At 38.9% G+C, this 19,608-nt stretch overlaps 1 protein-coding gene across 1 annotated transcript in view; it reads right to left on the bottom strand.

Annotated features, from left to right (window-relative positions):
• ITGB6 (integrin subunit beta 6) overlaps positions 1-19,608 on the bottom strand; it is a 200,395-nt gene that overhangs the window by 37,671 nt on the left and 143,116 nt on the right. Inside the window, exons 11-13 of the mRNA XM_043994397.1 lie at positions 12,668-12,757; positions 2,475-2,609; positions 1,759-2,176 (exon numbers count right to left, since the gene is read on the bottom strand). Of these exons, the coding sequence (XP_043850332.1) occupies positions 1,759-2,176; positions 2,475-2,609; positions 12,668-12,757 (643 nt within the window). The remainder of the gene's footprint in view (positions 1-1,758; positions 2,177-2,474; positions 2,610-12,667; positions 12,758-19,608) is intronic.

The following is a 19,608-nucleotide window of genomic DNA, read 5'->3' as shown; positions in this document are numbered from 1 at the left end:
CCTGGTTCTGCTTCATTTCCTCTCCTCCCTGACTTCCTCCCTTTGCTTCTACTTTTTCTTTATTCCTTCCTTCCTTCCTTCCTTCCTTCCTTCCTTCCTTCCTTCCTTCCTTCCTTCCTTCCTTCCTTCCTTCCTTCCTTCCTTCCTTCCTTCCTTCCTTCCTTCCTTCCTTCTTTCCTTCCTTCCTTCCTTCCTTCCCTTTTGCCTGCCTGCCTGCCTTCCTTCTTTCCTTCCTTCCTTTATACTTTTCTTCCTTTTTTCCTTGCTCCCTTCCTTCCTTCTTTCATTCCTTTTTTTTAAGCCCTGCCTCATTTATTTATTTTTTTCAACAAACATTTATTTTATTTTCCAGTTACATGTAAGGGTAGTTTTCAACATTCATTTTCATAAGATTTAGAGTTCCAAAATTTTCTCCCTCCCTCTCTCCCTTTCCTCCCCCCTCCACAAGATCACAATCAGGTTATATATGTACGATCCACAAGTGTTCTTTTTATCAGTTCTTTCTATAGGGGTGCATAGTAAGCTTCCTCATTAGTTCCTTGGGATTGTCTTGCTGAGAGTAGTTAAGTCATTCACAATTGTTCATTGAACAATACTGCTGTCACTATGCACAATGTCCTCCCAGCTCTGCTCACTTCACTATACATCGATGTTCATTAGTCTTTCCAGGTTTTTCTGGGATCATCCTGTTTGTCATTTCCTGTAGCACAAGACCATTCCACTACAATCATATAGCACAGCTTTTTCCATCATTCCTCAATTGATGAACTTTGGGCTAAAATTCAGACCATATTCTGCTATCCATCTGCATTTGCTATTTCCCATTAAAAGCAGTTTAGCATTTGCCAACAAAACTGATGCCAATTGGAACTATGCTAGCCATACTATATCCTTACTCCAGGTCTGGCTCTCTAACCACTGTGCCTCATACATTAGTTCATTTGTACTACTAGACCTAGAGTCAGAAGTCATTGCCTATATGATCTTGGGGAAGTCACTCAACCTTTTATGTATAATTTATTTTTTGTGAAGCAACTGGGGTTAAGTGACTTGCCCAGGGTCACACAGCTAGTAAGTGTTAAGTGTCTGAGTCTGGATTTGAACTCAGGTCCTCCTGAATCCAGGGCTAGTGCTTTCTCCACTGTGCCACTTAGCTGCCCCACTCAACCTTTTATGAACCTCAATTTCCTCATCTATAAAATGGGTGTAATAATTGAGTTATCTGCCTCATAAAATTGTTGTAAAGATAAAATGTATGTAAGTATCTTTCAAACCATAAAGTGTTATAGTCATTCAAACTATTATTATTAGTCAGCTTTGTGACAATGTGATCTTTTATCTGATTACACATTGAGAAATGTTAAAAGAGAAGATGAAATGAAGAGTAGAGTAGGATAAAAACCAGAGTTCCTGATTGTCATCGGTCAGTTTTAAAGCCATCTAATGAACCAATCAATCTATCCAGGTACATTGGGCAGCTACTTTGTCGGGAAGACTGAGATAAGTGTGGTGGGGATACACTTACTTAAATTTCTAATAATTTACATCTTTGAAATACAGAAAATGGGGGCAGCTAGGTGGCACAGTGGATAAAGCACCAGCCTTAGATTCAGGAATACCTGAGTTCAAATCTGGCCTCAGACACTTGACAGTTACTAGCTGTGTGACCCTGGGCAAGTCACTTAACCCCCATTGCCCTGAAAAAAAAAAAGAAAGAAAGAAAGAAATATAGAATACACAACTTTAAAAGGAACATACCTCCACATATCAATCCTTTATGTCTCACACAGGAAAAATTGTCACATTCACAATAGGTCCCATAAACCTGTCCATATGTAGACAGGTGGCAAATGCATTGGCCACAGTAGCAATCTCCCCTTCCGCTGCAAGAGGCATGACCCAGGGCATCTCTACATGAGTCGGTGCTCAGGGCGTTCTCATCACATTCACAGAGAGGGCCCATGTAGCCAGGGTTACAAATGCACACCCCACACTGAAAGGAGCCCTTCCCTCCGCTACACTTGAAACTGTTTACTTCCAAGTCCTTTTGACAGTTGCAGCTGCATTGGGGGCTAATCTCGATTTCTAGAGCATCTGCCAGGCCCATGGGCTTGATGGTGATGTGCCTGCTTCTTTTCTCACAAGTTGGTAGGCTTACAGTCACATTGAATGTTGCCTGGAAAAGAAAATATTCATCATCTGCTTCTTCAGCCCCACCCCCCCACAACAGACCTTATTCCTGACCCTCCCCACAAAAATGTATTTTTGCAAGCAAATGCTACATAAAGATCAACTTTGCAAACACATGCATGATACAGAATAAGAACGTCTTCGCTATTGCCTGGAAAACACTCTTGAACTTCTTGAAAGAAATTAATTAAAGGTATTGAATGGAGAAGCCCAGATTCAGCATTTCAAGCAAATTTTCCACTTATCAGAATAGTTCTCAAATGGAAAATTGGTCATTGACTTACTGTGCCTCCGACTTTTATGTGAGAGCATTTTTTTTGGTGTGGGAAGATGGTGCCATTATTACAGATAGCTGTGAATGACAGGCTGAGTCCCTCTGTATCTCCCAACACCTCCAGTTCCACTTCTGATCGCAGTTCCTTTGAGAAATAGACAACAAAACTGTATAAGAGCCAAAAATTTAGCTAGAAAAATGAATACTGTATTGTGTGCCTGAGGCTTAAATGAACCAGGCTGTGGGCCTCAGAAATACACAAAAGCAGTCAATACACAAATATTTTATTGAGCCCTTAAGAGTACTGAGGGGGTGGGGGTGGGGGCAATGGTTTGAGGAAGTGATATAGTCAATTAGACCTTGATTCAAGTCCTGCCTTTTGAGGCAGTTAGGTGGCTCAGTGGAGAGAGTGCTAGACCTGGAGTCAGGAGGATAGGAATTCCATTTCAGTCTCAGTTACTGGTTATATGACTCTGGGTGTTATTTAACTTTAATCTGACTCAGTTTCTTCAATGGTAAAATTGGCACACTAATAACACCTACCTCTCAGAATTGTTGAGAGGATCAAGTGAGATAATATTTGTAGAGAGCTTTGCGCAGTACCTTGTCGTACAACAAGTGTTTAATAAATGTTTGCTCCCTTCTATTCCTCACTTGCCTCTTTGACACATATATTAGTATTTGCCATCCCCTCCTGAATCACTGATTTGTTATGGCAGAAGGGATTGCATAGTTCAAAGAAATCATTAGCTATGCTATACAAGGTTACCCAAGACAGACAGGCCATAGTGGAGAGTTCTGACTAAAAGTGATCCACACTGGAGAGAGAAATGGCGAACCACTCCAGCATCTTTGCCAAGAAAAAACCCATGGACAATAATGGAGGACAGAAGGACTTGGTATGCTACAGTCCACAGGATCATGAAGAGTCAGACACAACTGAACAACACTATTTGCCATAGGCAAGTCACTTAACTTCTCAGGTCCCCAGGCAAACCTCTAAGACCATGAAGAACTGCCAGTCTACACTGAGGTAGGGAATTTCCATACCAGATGGGTTCCTACACAGACCCTGACCCTACCCTCTCTCCCATAAAAAAAAAGTTCCAGAGGCAGCTAGGTGGCACAGTGGATAAAGCCCCAGCCCTGGACTCAGGAGGACCTGAGTTCAAATTTGACCTCAGACACTTGACACTAGCTGTGTGACCCTGGGCATGTCACTTAACCTTCATTGCCCCACCCCAAAAAATGTAGGGGGGAATAAAATGAATATAAAAAAAAGTTCTAGGTGATTCATGCTGTAGTTAAAACTGAACTTTTAGTACTACTCATCATGAGCTGCTCCATTCAATTCAGTTAATATTTACTGAGGCAATGAGAGGTGTGTCACTAGATTGGGTGCTATGGGTCATAGCATAGGTGTGACTCATTTTATATTTACATGTCAGATGGCAAGAAATCCCTGGAGTTTATTTGCAGGGCTTCATTAGTAAACAATGGGATACAATCATTGCTTGACATTCTGTTTTAATCTTTGTCACATCAAAAAATTTTTCTTAGCATTTTTTCCACATTACTAAAACTATAGTTATTCTATTTTTTTGGGGGGTGGAATGAGGGTTAAGTGACTTGCCCAGGGTCACACAGCTAGTAAGTGTTAAGTGTCTAAGTGTTAACTGTCCCTCCTGAATCCAGGGCTGGTGCTTTATTCACTGTGCCACTTAGCCGCCCCCAGCTATTCCATTTGAAAACAATTTTTATTTTGGTCACTTAAATGCATATTAAAATTCACATTTTTCTAGGTTATCATTATTTCATCATCAGAGTAAGATCCCAATTCTTTGATTGAGCTTCGCTTAGTTGGGTAAATCCTACAGTTTTCCACTTTCCTGTTTTCATCTTGCCCCAAACAAACACCTTCAGTAGACAAATCCTTGGTGGTTTTTTTTTTTTTCCCAAACTGTGCTATGTATTAGAGATCAAATATCCTTTCTTAGTCTTGATAAATATTCTCCTTCCTCTTTAGTTCTGCTTTTTAATTTTATTGATACTTTTTGTTATTTCACCTCCTATTTCTTCACATCTCTTGTGAAAAAGAAAAAAAAATTAAGCAAACCAAAAAAAGTGGATATAGTGACTATATTTGACAATGGAGACAATATTCTTTCCAAGTACACTCTGTCCCAGTGGGGCACGGGTATATTTTATAATCTGTTGTCCTAGACTTTCATTGTGGTTTTTTTCCCCTAGTTACTTAGAGTACAATTTCCTTTTAATGATATTTCCATTTACATTGTTGTGATGTGTGGCAAGTAAAACTATATGTGGTTGCCCTATAATTGTTCCAAGTGTTAGGGAATTTAGCTGGGATTTATAATATATTTGTTACTTAGAAATTAGAGACTACTGCACCAGTTTGGGGGCATTAAGCATTTATTAAAGCATATTAAGTATTAGTAAATATAGAGCACATGACCCTGAAAGGTACGAGAAAAATAAAAAGCCTAGCTAGGATAGAGGAGGAGAGAGAAAAATTGCCGCCACCTAGGAGTCTCAGGCCAAAAAGGAAGTTCTGGGGACAGCTAGATGGTGCAGTGGATAAAGCACCGGCCCTGGATTCAGGAGGACCTGAGTTCAAATTTAGCCTCAGACACTTGATACTAGCTGTGTGACCCTGGGCAAGTCACTTAACCCTCATTGCCCTGAAAAAAAAAAAAAAAGGAAGTTCCTATCCCTCTGTGAGTGGAAGTTTCCTGTGGTCCCGATAAGAGGTGGTCCCTACACATCACTTCAAGCTAATTGGCCAGCATCACCCAAATCCATTGGTTCATTAGACTTCAGGGCGGTCCATGAGCAGAACATGCCAAGGTCAGAGCTCAGAGAACACACCCTCTAAGGGCCAGGCCCTCAGGTAAGCATGGTTTCAACCAAGTCAATTTCAAGTTAATTTGCAAAGTCAAACCAATTAATCTTAATATAATCCCCTCAAGGTGGTGGGTCTCTGGGCATCCCAAAACCCATTATTTTCTCACAGATGATTCTCTGTTCTGGTTCTTTTGATTCTGCTTATTTCAGAAGATCCAAGACTTTCAAATTTATAAGCCATCAGGGCCAATTCTCTCAGTTTACAGATAAGGAAATTGAGGCTGGGAGACATTAAGTAACTGCCATGGGTCTCAGAGCTACTAAGTGTATAAGATAGGATTTAAGCTTGTCTTCCTAACTTCAAGACTAACACTCTAGCCAATGAGCCACCCCTCATAAATCTTCCCTTGTTTCTTTGAATTCTTCATATGTGTTCCTCTCTCTCTGGATTAACATATTTAGAATATCAGTATAGGCACACCTCATTTAATTGCACTTTGCTTTTTTGTTTGTTTTGTTTTTGTTTTTGCAAGGCAATGAGTATTCCTACACTTTTTTGCACTTCAAAGATATTGCATTTTTTTTTTTAACAAATTGAAGGTTTTTCAATCAGTACCATTTTCCCAACTGCATGTACTCATATCATATCTCTGTAGCACATTTTGGTAATTCTCATTTAAAAATTTTTAATTATTATTATATCTATTATGGTAATCTGTGATCAGTGATCTTTGATGTTATTGTTGCAATTGTTTTAAGGTATCACAAACCACACCCATAATAAGACTGTAAATTTAATTGATAAATGCCATATGTGTTCCTACTGCTCCACCAACCAGCCGATCTCCATCTCTCTCCCTATCCTCAGGCTTCCTCATTCCCTGAGATGCAACAATATTTAAATTAGACCAGTTAATAGCTCTATAGTGGGTTATTAAGGGTTCATATGAAAGGAAGAGTCAACTGATGTGGCAAACTCCATTGTTTTCTTATTTTAAGAAATTGCCACAGCCACCTCAACCTTCAGCAACCACCAGCCTGATCCATCAGCAGCCGTCAACACTGGAGCAAGACCTTCTACCATCAAGAAGATGCTGGCTCAGGGCAGCTAGATGGCGCAGTGGATAGAGCACCGGCCCTGGATTCAGGAGTACCTGAGTTCAAATCCGGCCTCAGATACTTAATACTTACTAGCTGTGTGACCCTGGACAAGTCGCTTAACCCCAATTGCCTCACTAAAAAAACAAACAAACAAAAAAAAGATGCTGGCTCGCTGAAGGCTCAGATGATGGTTAGCATTTTTTTTTTAAGCAATAAAGTATTTTTTAATTAAGGTATATACTTTGTTAAAGACATAATGCTATTGCAAACTTAATCGACTATACTATTGTGTAAACAACTTTTATATACACTGGGAAACTAAAAATTCCCATGACTCACTTTATTGTGGTCTTGAACCAAACCCGCAATATCTCCAAGGTATGACTGTAAAGGGTTTCTGAGGACAGTGGCCTTGTTTTGTAGTGACATTATATATTCTAAAGATATTTTCTTGGTCCCTGTGAAATTCAGAATAAAATATCCTCTAAAAAACTTGCAAAAAAATTTAATATGTTCTATTCCAATTTGTCTGTCTGTCTCTCCTCATCTGTTTTTGTCTTTTGCCATCTCTCTGATTTTGGGGGGGGGGCAATGAGGGTTAAGTGACTTGTCCAGGGTCACACAGCTAGCAAGTGTCAAGTGTCTGAGGCCGAATTTGAACTCATGTCCTCCTGAATCCAGGGCTGGTGCTTTATTCACTGCGCCACCTAGCTGCCCGCATTTCTCTGATTTCAATGATTAATATACTCATGCTACTACTCTAAAAATTATAGTCTTAGAGAGCTGCCTGGGGCAGTGAGAGGTCAAGTGACTTGCTCAGGGTTACACAGCCAATATGTAGCAGAGGGGGCCACTTGAATCTGGGTACTCCTGACTCCAAGGCAAGCTCCCTCATGATGTAAATTTTTTAAACCAATTATGTTTTCTTAATCAAGTTAGTTCCAAGCACAAAAATTAAAGGAGGAAAGGATTCATGAAAAAGAAGGAAATCTCCACACAGAGTAATTGGAATAGAACATATTTACTTTTTTATGAATTCCATGGTGGATATTTTCTTCTAAATTTCACATGGACAAAAAAAATCTTCAGAACATTTAATGTCACCATGAAACAAAGTCACTGGTAACTGCCCTAAGGACTCTGGATGAATGCTTGTCTAGTGTTCAGATCTGATTATCACTTTGACACAGTGGAATGCTGCTGATTTTTGTTTGTTTGTTTGGTTTTTGTGGGGCAATGGGGGTTAAGTGACTTGCCCAGGGTCACACAGTTAGCAAGTGTCTGAGGCCGGATTTGAACTCAGGTACTTCTGAATCCAGGGCTGGTGCTTTATCCACTGAGCCACCTAGCTGTCCCAAATGCTGCTGATTTTAAAGTTCACCTCATCAAACTCTAACAATAAATGAAATGCCTTGGATATTTTGGAATATCATAAATCATTTTCAGTAATCTGAAATGCTAATAAATATTAGCACTGCATGGCTCCTGTTTTTACTTTAGATTGTAATGAAAATTGAGGCATAGCAATTGAAGTGATATTTGGGCTAAAGCAAAGACAAAAAACTAAGGACATGGTTTTGAAATAGCCTTTTGAATAATTCTTTTGAAATAAGCCTTTAATTTTCAGTCCTGTCTGACTCTTCACGACCCCATTTTGGGTTTCTTTGCAAAGAGACTGGAGTGGTTTGCCATTTCTTTCTCCAGCTTATTTTACAGGTGAGGAAACTGAGGGAAACAGGGTTAAGTGACTTGCCCAGGGTCACAGAGTTAGTAAATGTCCAAGGCTAGATTTAAACATAGGAAGATGAGTCTTCCTGACTCCTGGTACAGCACTCTATGCACTGTACCACCTAGACGTCCCTTTTAGATAAGAGATATTTATAGAGTGTGTTAAGGTTTGCGAATCACTTTTCAAATATTATCTCATTTGATCTTAACAACCCTGGAAGGTAGAGGCTATTATCCCCTGTTTACAAAGAAACTGAGGCAGACAGAAGTTAAATAACTTACCCACAATTACACAGTGTCTGAGGCTAGACTTGAACTTGTCTTTCTAATTCCAGGTCCATAGCTCTATTCACTATGCAACCTACCTCAAAGTTTAGCTTAAAGTACATTACAAATCTGCAATTTTGTCAGAGTGGGAATTCCCTCCACTGAGTTAGATGCAATCCATGTATAATATAGTCTTTGGAGGATTTCCTAAGGATTAGAGGAGTTGAACCAATGGGAAGAGGGATGGATTTGAAATTAGGTTCATATTCCACCTCTGATTTCTTCCTACCTCCATGACCTAGGGTAAATCATTTCTTTTCCATGGACCTCAGTTTCTGAATTAGATTGATCCTGAGGTCCTTTTCAGCTCAAGATCTATGGACCTCTGCTTTTTGTCAAGATAATTATTCCCTCTACTGAGGCAGATGCAATGCATTTATGCTTTATAATCTGAGGAAATCATCTGAAATTCAGAGAAGCTGGCATAGTTGAAAGAACATTGACTCTTTAATCTTAGCACATGGGGGGGGGCAGCTAGGTGGCACCAACCCTGGATTCAGGAGGACCTGAGTTCAAACCTGACCTCAGACACTTAACACTTAGTAGCTGTGTGACCCTGGGCAAGTCACTTAACCCCCCATTGCCCTGCAAAAAAAAAAAAAAAGAATCTTAGCATATGGGTTGAAATTCTTCTTCTACATGTTTGCCTTTGGGAAAATTCTCTTCACTTCCCTGGGCCTCAGTTTCCTCATTTGTAAAATGAAGGCTGTGTGTGGACCAGAAGGCCTCAGAAGTTTCATTCATTCATGTTTCTTTGGTAACTGTTAGTCTATGTTCACAGAGTTAATAAATGTCAGAACCAGGTCTTTCTGATTCCATGTGTAGTATTCAATCCAAGGGGCCACACTGCCTCTTTTTTTTTTTTTTTAGTGAGGCAATTGGGGTTAAGTGACTTGCCCAGGGTCACACAGCTAGTAAGTGTTATGTGTCTGAGGCCGGATTTGAACTCAGGTACTCCTGACTCCAGGGCTAGTGCTCTATCCACTGCGCCACCTAGCTGCCCCCACACTGACTCTTTTTAAAATAACTCTGAAGTCAACAAAAGATTAGAAAAATAATTTGAAACCAGAAAATAAAGGAGTGCCCATCACTTGGGAAATGGCTGATCAGATTATGATATATGAATGTAATAAAATTGTGCCCTGAGGAATGATGAAAGAGGTAATTTCAGACAGACCTGAGAAGATTTGTATGAACCGATGCAGAGTGGAGGGAGAAGAACCAGGAGACTGATGATGATGATGATGATGATGATGAAAACAAATGTAAAAGCAACTTTAAGAGACCTAAAAACTCTAATTAAGCCAATGACCAACTGGAATTCCAGAGGACCAGCAATGAACATCCCTGTCAAAGAGGGGATGGATTCAATATGTAGAATGAGACATATAGTTTTGGATAAGGACATGTGGAAAATCATTTTGCTAGCCTATGCACATTTAAAAGGGGTTTTATTTTTTTTCCTCCAATGGGGCAAAGGTAGAAGAAAGAAAAATATTTGTTAATTGAAAAAATTACAAATATTAAAAAAGAAAAATAATTTTAACCTCTTCTAAGATCTATTCCCTGATTTATGATTGTCCTTTGTGAGGAAATAATTATTAATAATGGATTTCTAAGAGAAACCCAGACATTCGTTTTAGTTGCTCTCTTCCCTCTCACCACAGAAACCAGCCTGGGATGAGCCCTCAGGTGAACAAAAGGAATGCAGATTGATTCTTTTGTTTAGCTAGGGGAAGAGGCAGCTAAATTTTGGAATTTGCCCTCTCTAAGGCCACCCCTCAATTCATGCCAATCAACTGAACTAAATGATGCTATAACCAATTAGCTTAGATCAATGTATAGTGACCCACCTCTATCTAAGGGGGATAAACCCCTCCCCCCACCGGTCAGTCTCTTTTACTCCCCAAGCACCCTCAATCTCTTCCTCTCTCTGTCTCTCTGTCTCTCTGTCTCTGTCTCTGTCTCTGTCTCTGTCTCTCTCTCTCTCTCTCTCTCTCTGTCTCTCTCTCTCTCTTTCTCTCTCTTACTGCTCTCTCTTGGCTCAGAACACTGGGTACATAATTATTTAGGCCCATAAGCCTGTGGCTAGTGAGGAAGTCAGGGAGACATGCAGTTGATACTTTAATAATATGTAATATTAATTAATAATAAATGCTTACTGCCAAAGCGGGTGCATTTAAAAATCACAACCTAACCACAAGTAATTTAGCTAACACACCTTCCTTATGATATTATCTTCAGTTCTAATGCTTTAATAACAATTCAAAATCAATTCTAAACCTTCTATAGAGTATCTACTTATTTCTACCTTAGAATATTTTAATATAATTGAGGTTTAATTGAAACAATCAACAATTTTTTATTTCATCTATCTTTCAAGTTACACTTGCACTTTCAGATCATAAAACACACACACACACACACACACACACACACACACACACACTCATAGTATAAAACTTAACCTTTGTTAAAGCAAGCAGGGGCATGATCAGAGCAGGCCTTGAACCAGACTTGAGGAAAAGGGAATAGGAAAATCTCTTACAACAAATATTCTGACCACTCACCCTTTCCCAATTTCCTAAAATCCTTTGAAGATTTTAGAGGGAACTAATTTGAAAATGCTTGGCTAAACGAATTGGAATGTGTTCTCATCTAGTAAAGGATCACCTTGTGCTTTGTTTTGTTTTTTATGGGATTCTACACATTAAAACTTTAATTACTGTATGGGCAGAGAAGAAGGTTTTTATAGTGTTGTTGTTGACTGGCTCCCATGCCTGGAAGAATTTCAAGCCTGAGCTAATGTGGTGATAAATTTTTGATGTGAGCCGAGTGATCTGAAATTTCAAAAGATGGTAGGGTAGGCCCTAAAACTGCATTCTTTTTTGACTAAAAAGACAAATTTGTTGGAATGAAATATTTAAGAATGAATGACTGTTCAAAATCTATCTTGAATTGGGAGTGGGTTGTGTAGGGGAGAGTAGTCATAGATAAATTGTTGGGTATGGTTCATTTGCTGTTAATTTTATAGTGTCAAAAATTACAAAAGCAAGCTATTTGTGAGACAAGTTTTGATAATCTCTTTATCCACTCCCTTCTCCAAGAGTAAAAGACTCATCTTTCTCTGTGTGTAATTTTTCATGTTTTTTTTTCCCCTCCAAAAAAGGAATGTAAGGCAGTAAGGAAAAATTTGTGGAATAAAATAAATGGAAGGACAGTCATCAGGTATCTGTACTTCTTTCTTTTAAATTATGAACCAGACCTCAAAAATAAATACTGTAACTAGTAAATTGGTGTGGACCTTCAGCGAAGGGAGAAATTCTATTCTCAGGTTCGCAAAATCTACTCCAATAAAACTGTATGCCTGTAAAACCAATGGAAATCTCCCCAGACAGCAGAATTCAGAATCGGGGGTTTTACCAGTTTGCTTTTGGTGGTTTCTTTTTTTTTTAAAGGTCCATTTAAAAATGCTAGATTAAAGTAATGAGCAATATTCTAATGTAGAAATGGATTGCCAATTTTTGTGTCAAAAAATACCACCTATCCTATGCCCATGTTGGCCTTTTAGGCATTTTCTTGCATTATATTATACTATACACAATTATTTCTCACCTTTTATTTAGAGCCATTAGAATAGCCTTGGAGGGGTACTAGGATTGACTCATACACATACTAATACACAGTTACAGCAGGGGAAAGAATTTCACAAATGATAGTGTTTTGTTGTTGGGTACTGTTTTATGAATAACTAAAACTACAGGACCTGACTTATGATTATGTGGGGGAGGGGTGGATGTGTTCTATGTTCTCCCTTTTAGGAAGGATACCTATTCAATTAAATTTTTTAAAAAATGAAAGCAAAGCACCTTGAATACTCTCCGACTTTGGCCATTCATGACAGAGGCCAATCAGTGTCACAAAAACATAGCTTAGCTTTAAAACACACACACACACACACAGGGGCGGCTAGGGGGTGCAGTGGATAAAGCACCGGCCCTGGATTCAGGAGGACCTGAGTTCAAATCCAGGCTCAGACACTTGACACTTACTAGCTGTGTGACCCTGGGCAAGTCACTTAACGCCAATTGCCTCACCAAAAAAAAACCCCAAAACACACACACACACACACACACACACACACACACACACACACATTGTAGAGACTATAAGGTGCCATACTTTGTATGCTGTGATGATCAACTGAAGGATGTTTCCAGAGTCTTTCTGAAGAAGCCCTACTGTAGCTCCAGGAATAAGTTTGGCATAATTCTGTAAACAAGAAGAATAAAAAAAGTCTTTGCCCAGTGGTAACTGAGAAACATTCATGATTCAGCTCCTGGCCAAGATCACCTCTATTCAACTGATTGGTGAAAAGAAGCTTCTGATAATGAATGAGCACTTCCATTGAAACCATAGCCCCAAGTCATGAATACTGCTTCCAGCCTTCAAGTGGGAAGTGGATTGGCCAGAGTTATCCTTGGGGAAATCTAAGATTCTGTGGTTAGTTTAGTCAAAGGCTATATTTCTATAACAGGAAAAGAGTCATCATTTACAATAACAATAACTGCAATAAAACTAATAGTCTGAATTCATTGAACTTGTATTTTCCCAAGAAGCCCAAAGCATTTGTTTTCCTATAAATCCCTGTTTAGCCAGTATTATTTCTCTCCATTGTACAGTTAAGGAAAATAAGGTAAATAAGCAATTCGACCAGGCCAAATGAGTTCCTAGATTTAAATGGGTTGCCCTTAAAAAGGATGAATTACTTGTGTAGCTTCTATGGATTAACTCTGGTGCATCTTTCCTCTGTAGACTACTATGGTTGATTTCAGAGCATAGGAACAATGTCATAAACTTCAGAAGTTATAGAGGTAAAAAGGGCCTGTTTGCTCTTGACCTCAATGACCTCTTTGTTGTTTATTCTTGATCCTAACTATAGTTAGTTTCAGTGTCATCCCTTGTAGTTAGTATGTTAACTGTCTCTTCCCATGGCTGTCAGTGATAATTGACAGTCATATTTTTACCACCCATTACTGGCAGTTTCTAATTTGGGTGAGAGGCAGTATGATATGGTGGAAAGACCACTGGCCTTGGAGACAGACCAGTGTTTGAGTCCTGGCTCACCTACTCATTTACATAACTAATTATATCACTTGACTCTCTGAACTTCAATGTTCTCATGTATGGTGGGGAAAGAATTTGTTCAATAGTTTTCAGTCATGTCTGACTCTTCGTGACCCCATTTTGGGTTTCCTTAGCAAAGATATTGGAGTGGTTTGCCATTTCCTTCTCTGGTTCATTTTCAGGTGAGGAAACTGAGGCAAACAGGCTTACGTGCCCAGGGACACACAGCTAGTAAGTGTCTGAGGCCATATTTGAACTCAGGAAGATGAGTCTTCATGACTCTAGACCCAGAACTCTATCCACTGCAACTGTGGAAATAATGCCTATCCATTGAAACATAGCTGATAGAGTATTCAGCTCAGAATTAAGAAGTCAGAGTTCAAATTCTGATGCCCACGTTTACTGGCTATGTGTCCATGGGCGAGTGACTGCTCTCTGAGCCTTCATTTCTTCATCTCTAAAATGGATACAATGATTCTTGTAGCATCTAACTCTCGAGGTTGTTGTGAGGCTCTAATGAGGTAATGCATGCAGAGTACTTTACAAATCCTAAATCCCTATGTACACCAGCTATTTTAATGATGTACCTCATGGGGTTGCTATGAGAAAAACATTAAATGAAGATATTGCAATGATAACGTGTACCAAGGCACAGATAGCATTTTTGCATCATGGGGCCCGTTGGACAGCAACCATCTGACTTTTATTGCCTTTGCATATTGCTTCCTATCACAAACTCTGTAGTCTAGCCAAGTCAAGGTTAGTATGATTACTAACTGTTCTCTAAACTTAGAACTTTATCTTCCATCCCTATTCATTTGCATGAGCCTTTTTTCTCATGCCTGGAATTTCCTCTCTACACTATCTCCGTATTTCCAAACCTATATATTTAGCTCTAATCTGGGGATTTAGGTGGTACAGTGGATAGCATCTTCAACTCATTTGCCACATCTTATGTGAAAACTTTCTTGCTCATCCCCATTGGTGCTCTTTCTGTTCAATTTTCTTTATTTTATATTTAGATTGGAGCAGGCAGTGACTATCTTGCTTGATTTTATTTGTATCCCTGGATGTTAACATGATAACAAGTGCTTAATATATCCTTCATGTATCCTCTATCTAGTCCAATACGGTTATTTTACAGATGAGGAATCTGACTTTTCCAAAGTCACACAGGGGGGCAGCCAGGTGGCGCAGTGGATAGAGTACCGGCCCTGGAGTCAGGAGGACCTGAGTTCAAATCTGGACTCAGACACTTAATACTTACTAGCTGTGTGACCCTGGGCAAGTCACTTAACCCCAATTGCCTCACCAAAAAAACAAAAAACAAAAAACAAAGTCACACAGGTAGTAAGCATCGGAGGATTTGAACTTAGGTGTTTTAATTGAAGAATCAGTTAGCTTTCTTCTGAATCATGTTTTATATCTTCATTTTAATTGCCCAAGTAGAATATAAGCTCCTCAAAGACAAGTCCTTTGTTGTTTATCTTTGTAGCACAGTGACTTGAATGCTTAATAAATGTGTGTTGAATTGAATTTAATTTCAATAATCTACTGACTCCCAGGTCATTGTCATAATTTTCTTAATCCAAGCAGTACCTAGATCACGGTAGTTCCACCTACCACAATCCTTGTTCTCATATTAGAGGACTTTAATATACATGTTTATGGCCCCGCTAACCCTGACTTCTTGGTCCATTACTGCTTACACTTCCCTAACCTACAATTTCACTCCATCTCTGTCACACATAGGTATAGCCATAGCTTTGATCTCACCATCAACCATAACTTCTCTACTGTCATCTCCCCCAGAACTTTGAAATTCCTCTCTTTTTTCATAACATGCTATCCTTCAATCTCTCCTTCTATCTCCCTCTTCCTAAAATTATTTATTAGCACTGTGACCTATAGTCAATCTATATTTAAGGGCATGACCCTTGATAGTTCAATTGCTTGGGATGTAAGCCTGTTTCTGGTTTTATAGATAAACAGTTGATAAATTCACTTATGTAGGACATAAGTCTATTGGTCTGCCTTGGAGAAGCAGTTATGAAATTAAATGAAACTTAAATGTTCTGAGAGAGCAGTTGCTCATTTGAATATGACAGGTGATAGAATACTGGAATGAATGAATAATATAGTCTCCTTCATTGATCTGCATACAAAGAATGAGAGAACTTTTAGGCTCATAACTGGGGAAGCTTGGATGTCAGAATTGGTTTGTCATAATGGGACAAATTTAATTTACTTGATTATAGACAATATGAGAACTTGTTACTAACTCTAAGCTAAGATGGGGATATTTGAGGAAAGGACCTAGCTACTGAAACAAGGAAGAAGAGGAAATAGGTGAAAGGGCACATTTCAGAACTATATTAAAGAGAGAATATAATTTTTTCTCTGGATTGTCATTTGTTGCTGAGCATATTAGTTATCCAATGAGAAACTGGAGTTCCTTCTCTGCTAACCACTGCTGAGAAAAAGAAATTTAGAGAACACAGTCTGTTCTCTATTATGATTTGTTGAGGAGAAGAGAAAAGCAGAAGATACTTCTTTACATTGCCACCCATTGTTGCTGATTGGTGGGGAAGAATCCTACAAAGGAGCAGCGTTGGAAACACTAGGATAAAGAATAGGGTTGATTTGGAGGGGGGGGGTTGTTTGTTTGTTGGTTTGATTTGGTTTGGGTTTTTTTGGATAAAAGTCACTGTCTTTTCCTAGGAGTATAATATTACTTTACTTGAAGGCATAAGTCAGGCCTGAAGTTGGGACTGATTGACACTACAGTTTCTGCTAAGTAATAAGCTCAGTAAAGAAAAGGAATAGCTTGGAAGCAAAGAATCAGAGAAGATTCTCAGTGGATAAGTTGTCTAGCTGAAATGTTTTGACTAGTGAGGAGTTAAACACTGTATGAACCAATTCAGCTGAGCAGTGTAAGTATCTGTTAAACACAGAAGGTATATGTATCAAAGAGCTTTCATTAACATCCTGAGGTAGAAAAAGGACACCAAGTCTATAGTTGCAGAACTGTGTGTTTCCCTGACCACATGTATTCCTTATATGCCTCATACCTACAGAACTTTAAGTGTGTGTCCACTTTCCCCATGGACAGTATATGCATTGGTGGGAGAGTGTAAGTGAAATTTATTGGTAGATTATTATGTAAATAGTATATGTTTGCTTTGTATCATGTAAATATTATGTGTTTGCTTTGCATTTTCAGCAAAATTTTTATTAGGATTGTGTATGGCTGATTTACAAATAGGAAATGTACCAGTGGGGGCTCATAAACCTTTAACATTTTAAAATTCAACACCTAGTGTTAGTGGGAATAGTAACATACAAAGGTTACTCCTTGGGCCCCAAGATAACTTTCAGTAGAGTAGTAGTTCATGGCCATTCCTCTGGGTAACCACCTCAACCTGCTGAAGTAGGTACAGGTGAAGTGAGTAAGCCAACCTCAGTCCAGGGAGAGAGAACCTAAAAAGATTTGGAGTTGTTGCCATGCCTACAGGCTATCCTCTGGGCTATCCCTCTGCTCTGGCCTTTTCCCCAACATAATCTTACTTACATAGTTTCCAAGTTCATATCTGTACTTTGTCCTCTGCCTTTGAATCCCTTGGCATTTCCCCTGTTATTTATAAATATGCCCAGCTCTTCCAGTGCCTATAAGACCCTGATTTGACTGTCATCTTCTCAAGCTATCATTTTATAGTTCTCTTCCCTTTCATGGCCAAACTTTTAGGAAAACTTTCTACACTCCTTCCTCCCTTTCTTTAGTTCCCATTCATTTATTATTCTTTTGTAACGTGTCTCCAAACCCCCCATTTGAAAGAAATGGCTCTCTTCATGTCTGCTAATGATCTGTTAGCTTCTAAATCCGATAACCTTTCCTCAGTCCTCCTTTTTGTCCTTTCTATAGCTTTTGATATTTCACCCTCTCCTTTTGGACTTTTTTCCCTTCCTTCTATGACACTATTCTCTTTTGCTTCTTCTCCTAATTCTATAGCTTGTTCCTTCTCAGTCTCTTTTTCTGTATCATCAACCATCTCTCATCCATGAAACATAAGGGATTTCCAAAGTTTTGTGTTGGTACTTTTTCTCTTTCTCTATATTATCTCCTTGAGGAAGTCAAAAGTATTTATGGGTTCAATTGTTATCTCTATACCACTGATTTCCAAAGCTATATATTTAGCTCTAATCTGGGGATTTAGGTGGTACAGTGGATAGAGCACAGGACCTAGAGTAGGAAGTCTTGAGTTCTAATCCAGTCTTGTGTATTTACTAGCTGTATAACCCTGGGTAAGTTACAACCTCTGTTTGCCTTAGTTTTCTCATCTACAAAATGAAGGTCCTAGTGTTGTCATGAGGATCCAATGAGATGATGTTTATAAACCTTAAAGCACTATATAAATGCTAGCTATTATTAGTATTATTGTGAACAATATTAGTATTAATAATAATAATTTCTCTACTGAACCTAAGCCACATATTATTACCAACTGCCTGTTAGACATCTCTTCATGGTTGTGATGGAGGAATCTCAAGCTCTTCATATTGAAAGCAGAATTTATGCTCTAAACTTTACTACTTCTGCTGAGGGCACCAGCAGGTTCACAACCTTGGAATCATCTCTGAGTCTTCACTCTCCCTCTTTTCCTATATACAGTCAGCTGCCAAGCCTTGCTAAGTCTACTGCCATAACATCTCTCAGTTCTGCTTGTTTCTCTCCATTCACACAGCCATTCAATCACCTTACTTTGGGCAGCTAAGGTGCACAGTGGATAGAGTGCTGGACCCGTAGTCGGGAAGACCCAAGTTCAAATCCAGTCTCAGACTCTTCATTACTGTGAGACTCTGGGTACATCATTTAATCTCTCTCATCCTCAGTTTCCTATAAAATGGTGATAAAAATAGAACCTATCCCCTAGGGTTGTTGTGGAGATAAAAGGAGATAATATTTGTAAAGCATTTAGCACAATGCCTGACACATAGTTGGTACTATACGAATGCTAGTTATTATTGTTGTTGTATTAGGTCTCCTCTTTCTTGTCGCTCTCTGGTACATCCTCCACATAGCTATAAAATTAATATCCCTTAGATGGAAGTATATTCTCAAAAATCTTTAATGTTGTTTCTATAATAAGATATACATTTCACAGGTTAATGTTGGAAGACCACCACAATCTGTCTCCTCCTCCTCTGCCACCTTTCCAGATTTATTTCAAACTATTCCCTTTCATGCACTCACAATTTCAGACAGCCTGACTTACTAGTTTTTCTCTGAATTTGACATTCCATTTCCCTTCTGTGCTTTTCCATAGGCCCATTCCCCATGCCTGGAATGCACTCTCTCCACCATTTTCTTCAAGATACAACCCAAGTACTGTCTCTCACTTGAAGCCTTTTCTGATTTCCTCAGATAGTTATCATTCTCTCCTCAAATTATCTTGAATTTACTTGTCAATGTACACATCATATCCTTAAAGTAGAGTGTAAAGTCCTATAAGGAAAGGAAATTTTTTCATTTTGACCCCAGCACCCAAGATTGCTTTGCATAATATAGCTGTGGTTGTCATTCCGTCATTTTTAAGTTTTGTCAGACTCTGTGACCCCATTTGAGGTTTTCTTGGCAAAGATACTGAGTGTTTTGCCATTTCCTTCTCTAATTCATTTTACTGATGAGAAAAGTGAGGCAAATGGGATTAAGTGACTTGCCTAGGGTCACACAGTTAGTGTCTGAGGTCAGAGTTGAATTTAGGAAGATGAGTCTTGATTACAGTCCCCATACTTAAACCACTGCACCACCTTGCTGCCATGGTGTAGTAACTTAATAGCAATAAAGGTACTTAAATCTTTGTTGAATTGCATTTATTTACTTTTCACCAAAGGAAGCAACACTGTCTCTTGGCTGTGGACAATATCCCAAAGTATCAGACAAATAGGTATCACTTGTATAAAGATGATGAGTAAGCATTTTCCCCATAACATATATA

This window comes from Dromiciops gliroides, chromosome 3, assembly GCF_019393635.1.
Source record: "Dromiciops gliroides isolate mDroGli1 chromosome 3, mDroGli1.pri, whole genome shotgun sequence".
NCBI lineage: Eukaryota > Metazoa > Chordata > Mammalia > Microbiotheria > Microbiotheriidae > Dromiciops > Dromiciops gliroides.
Note: the sequence above shows the minus strand (reverse complement) of the source record. Positions and strands in the feature narration are given on the sequence as shown.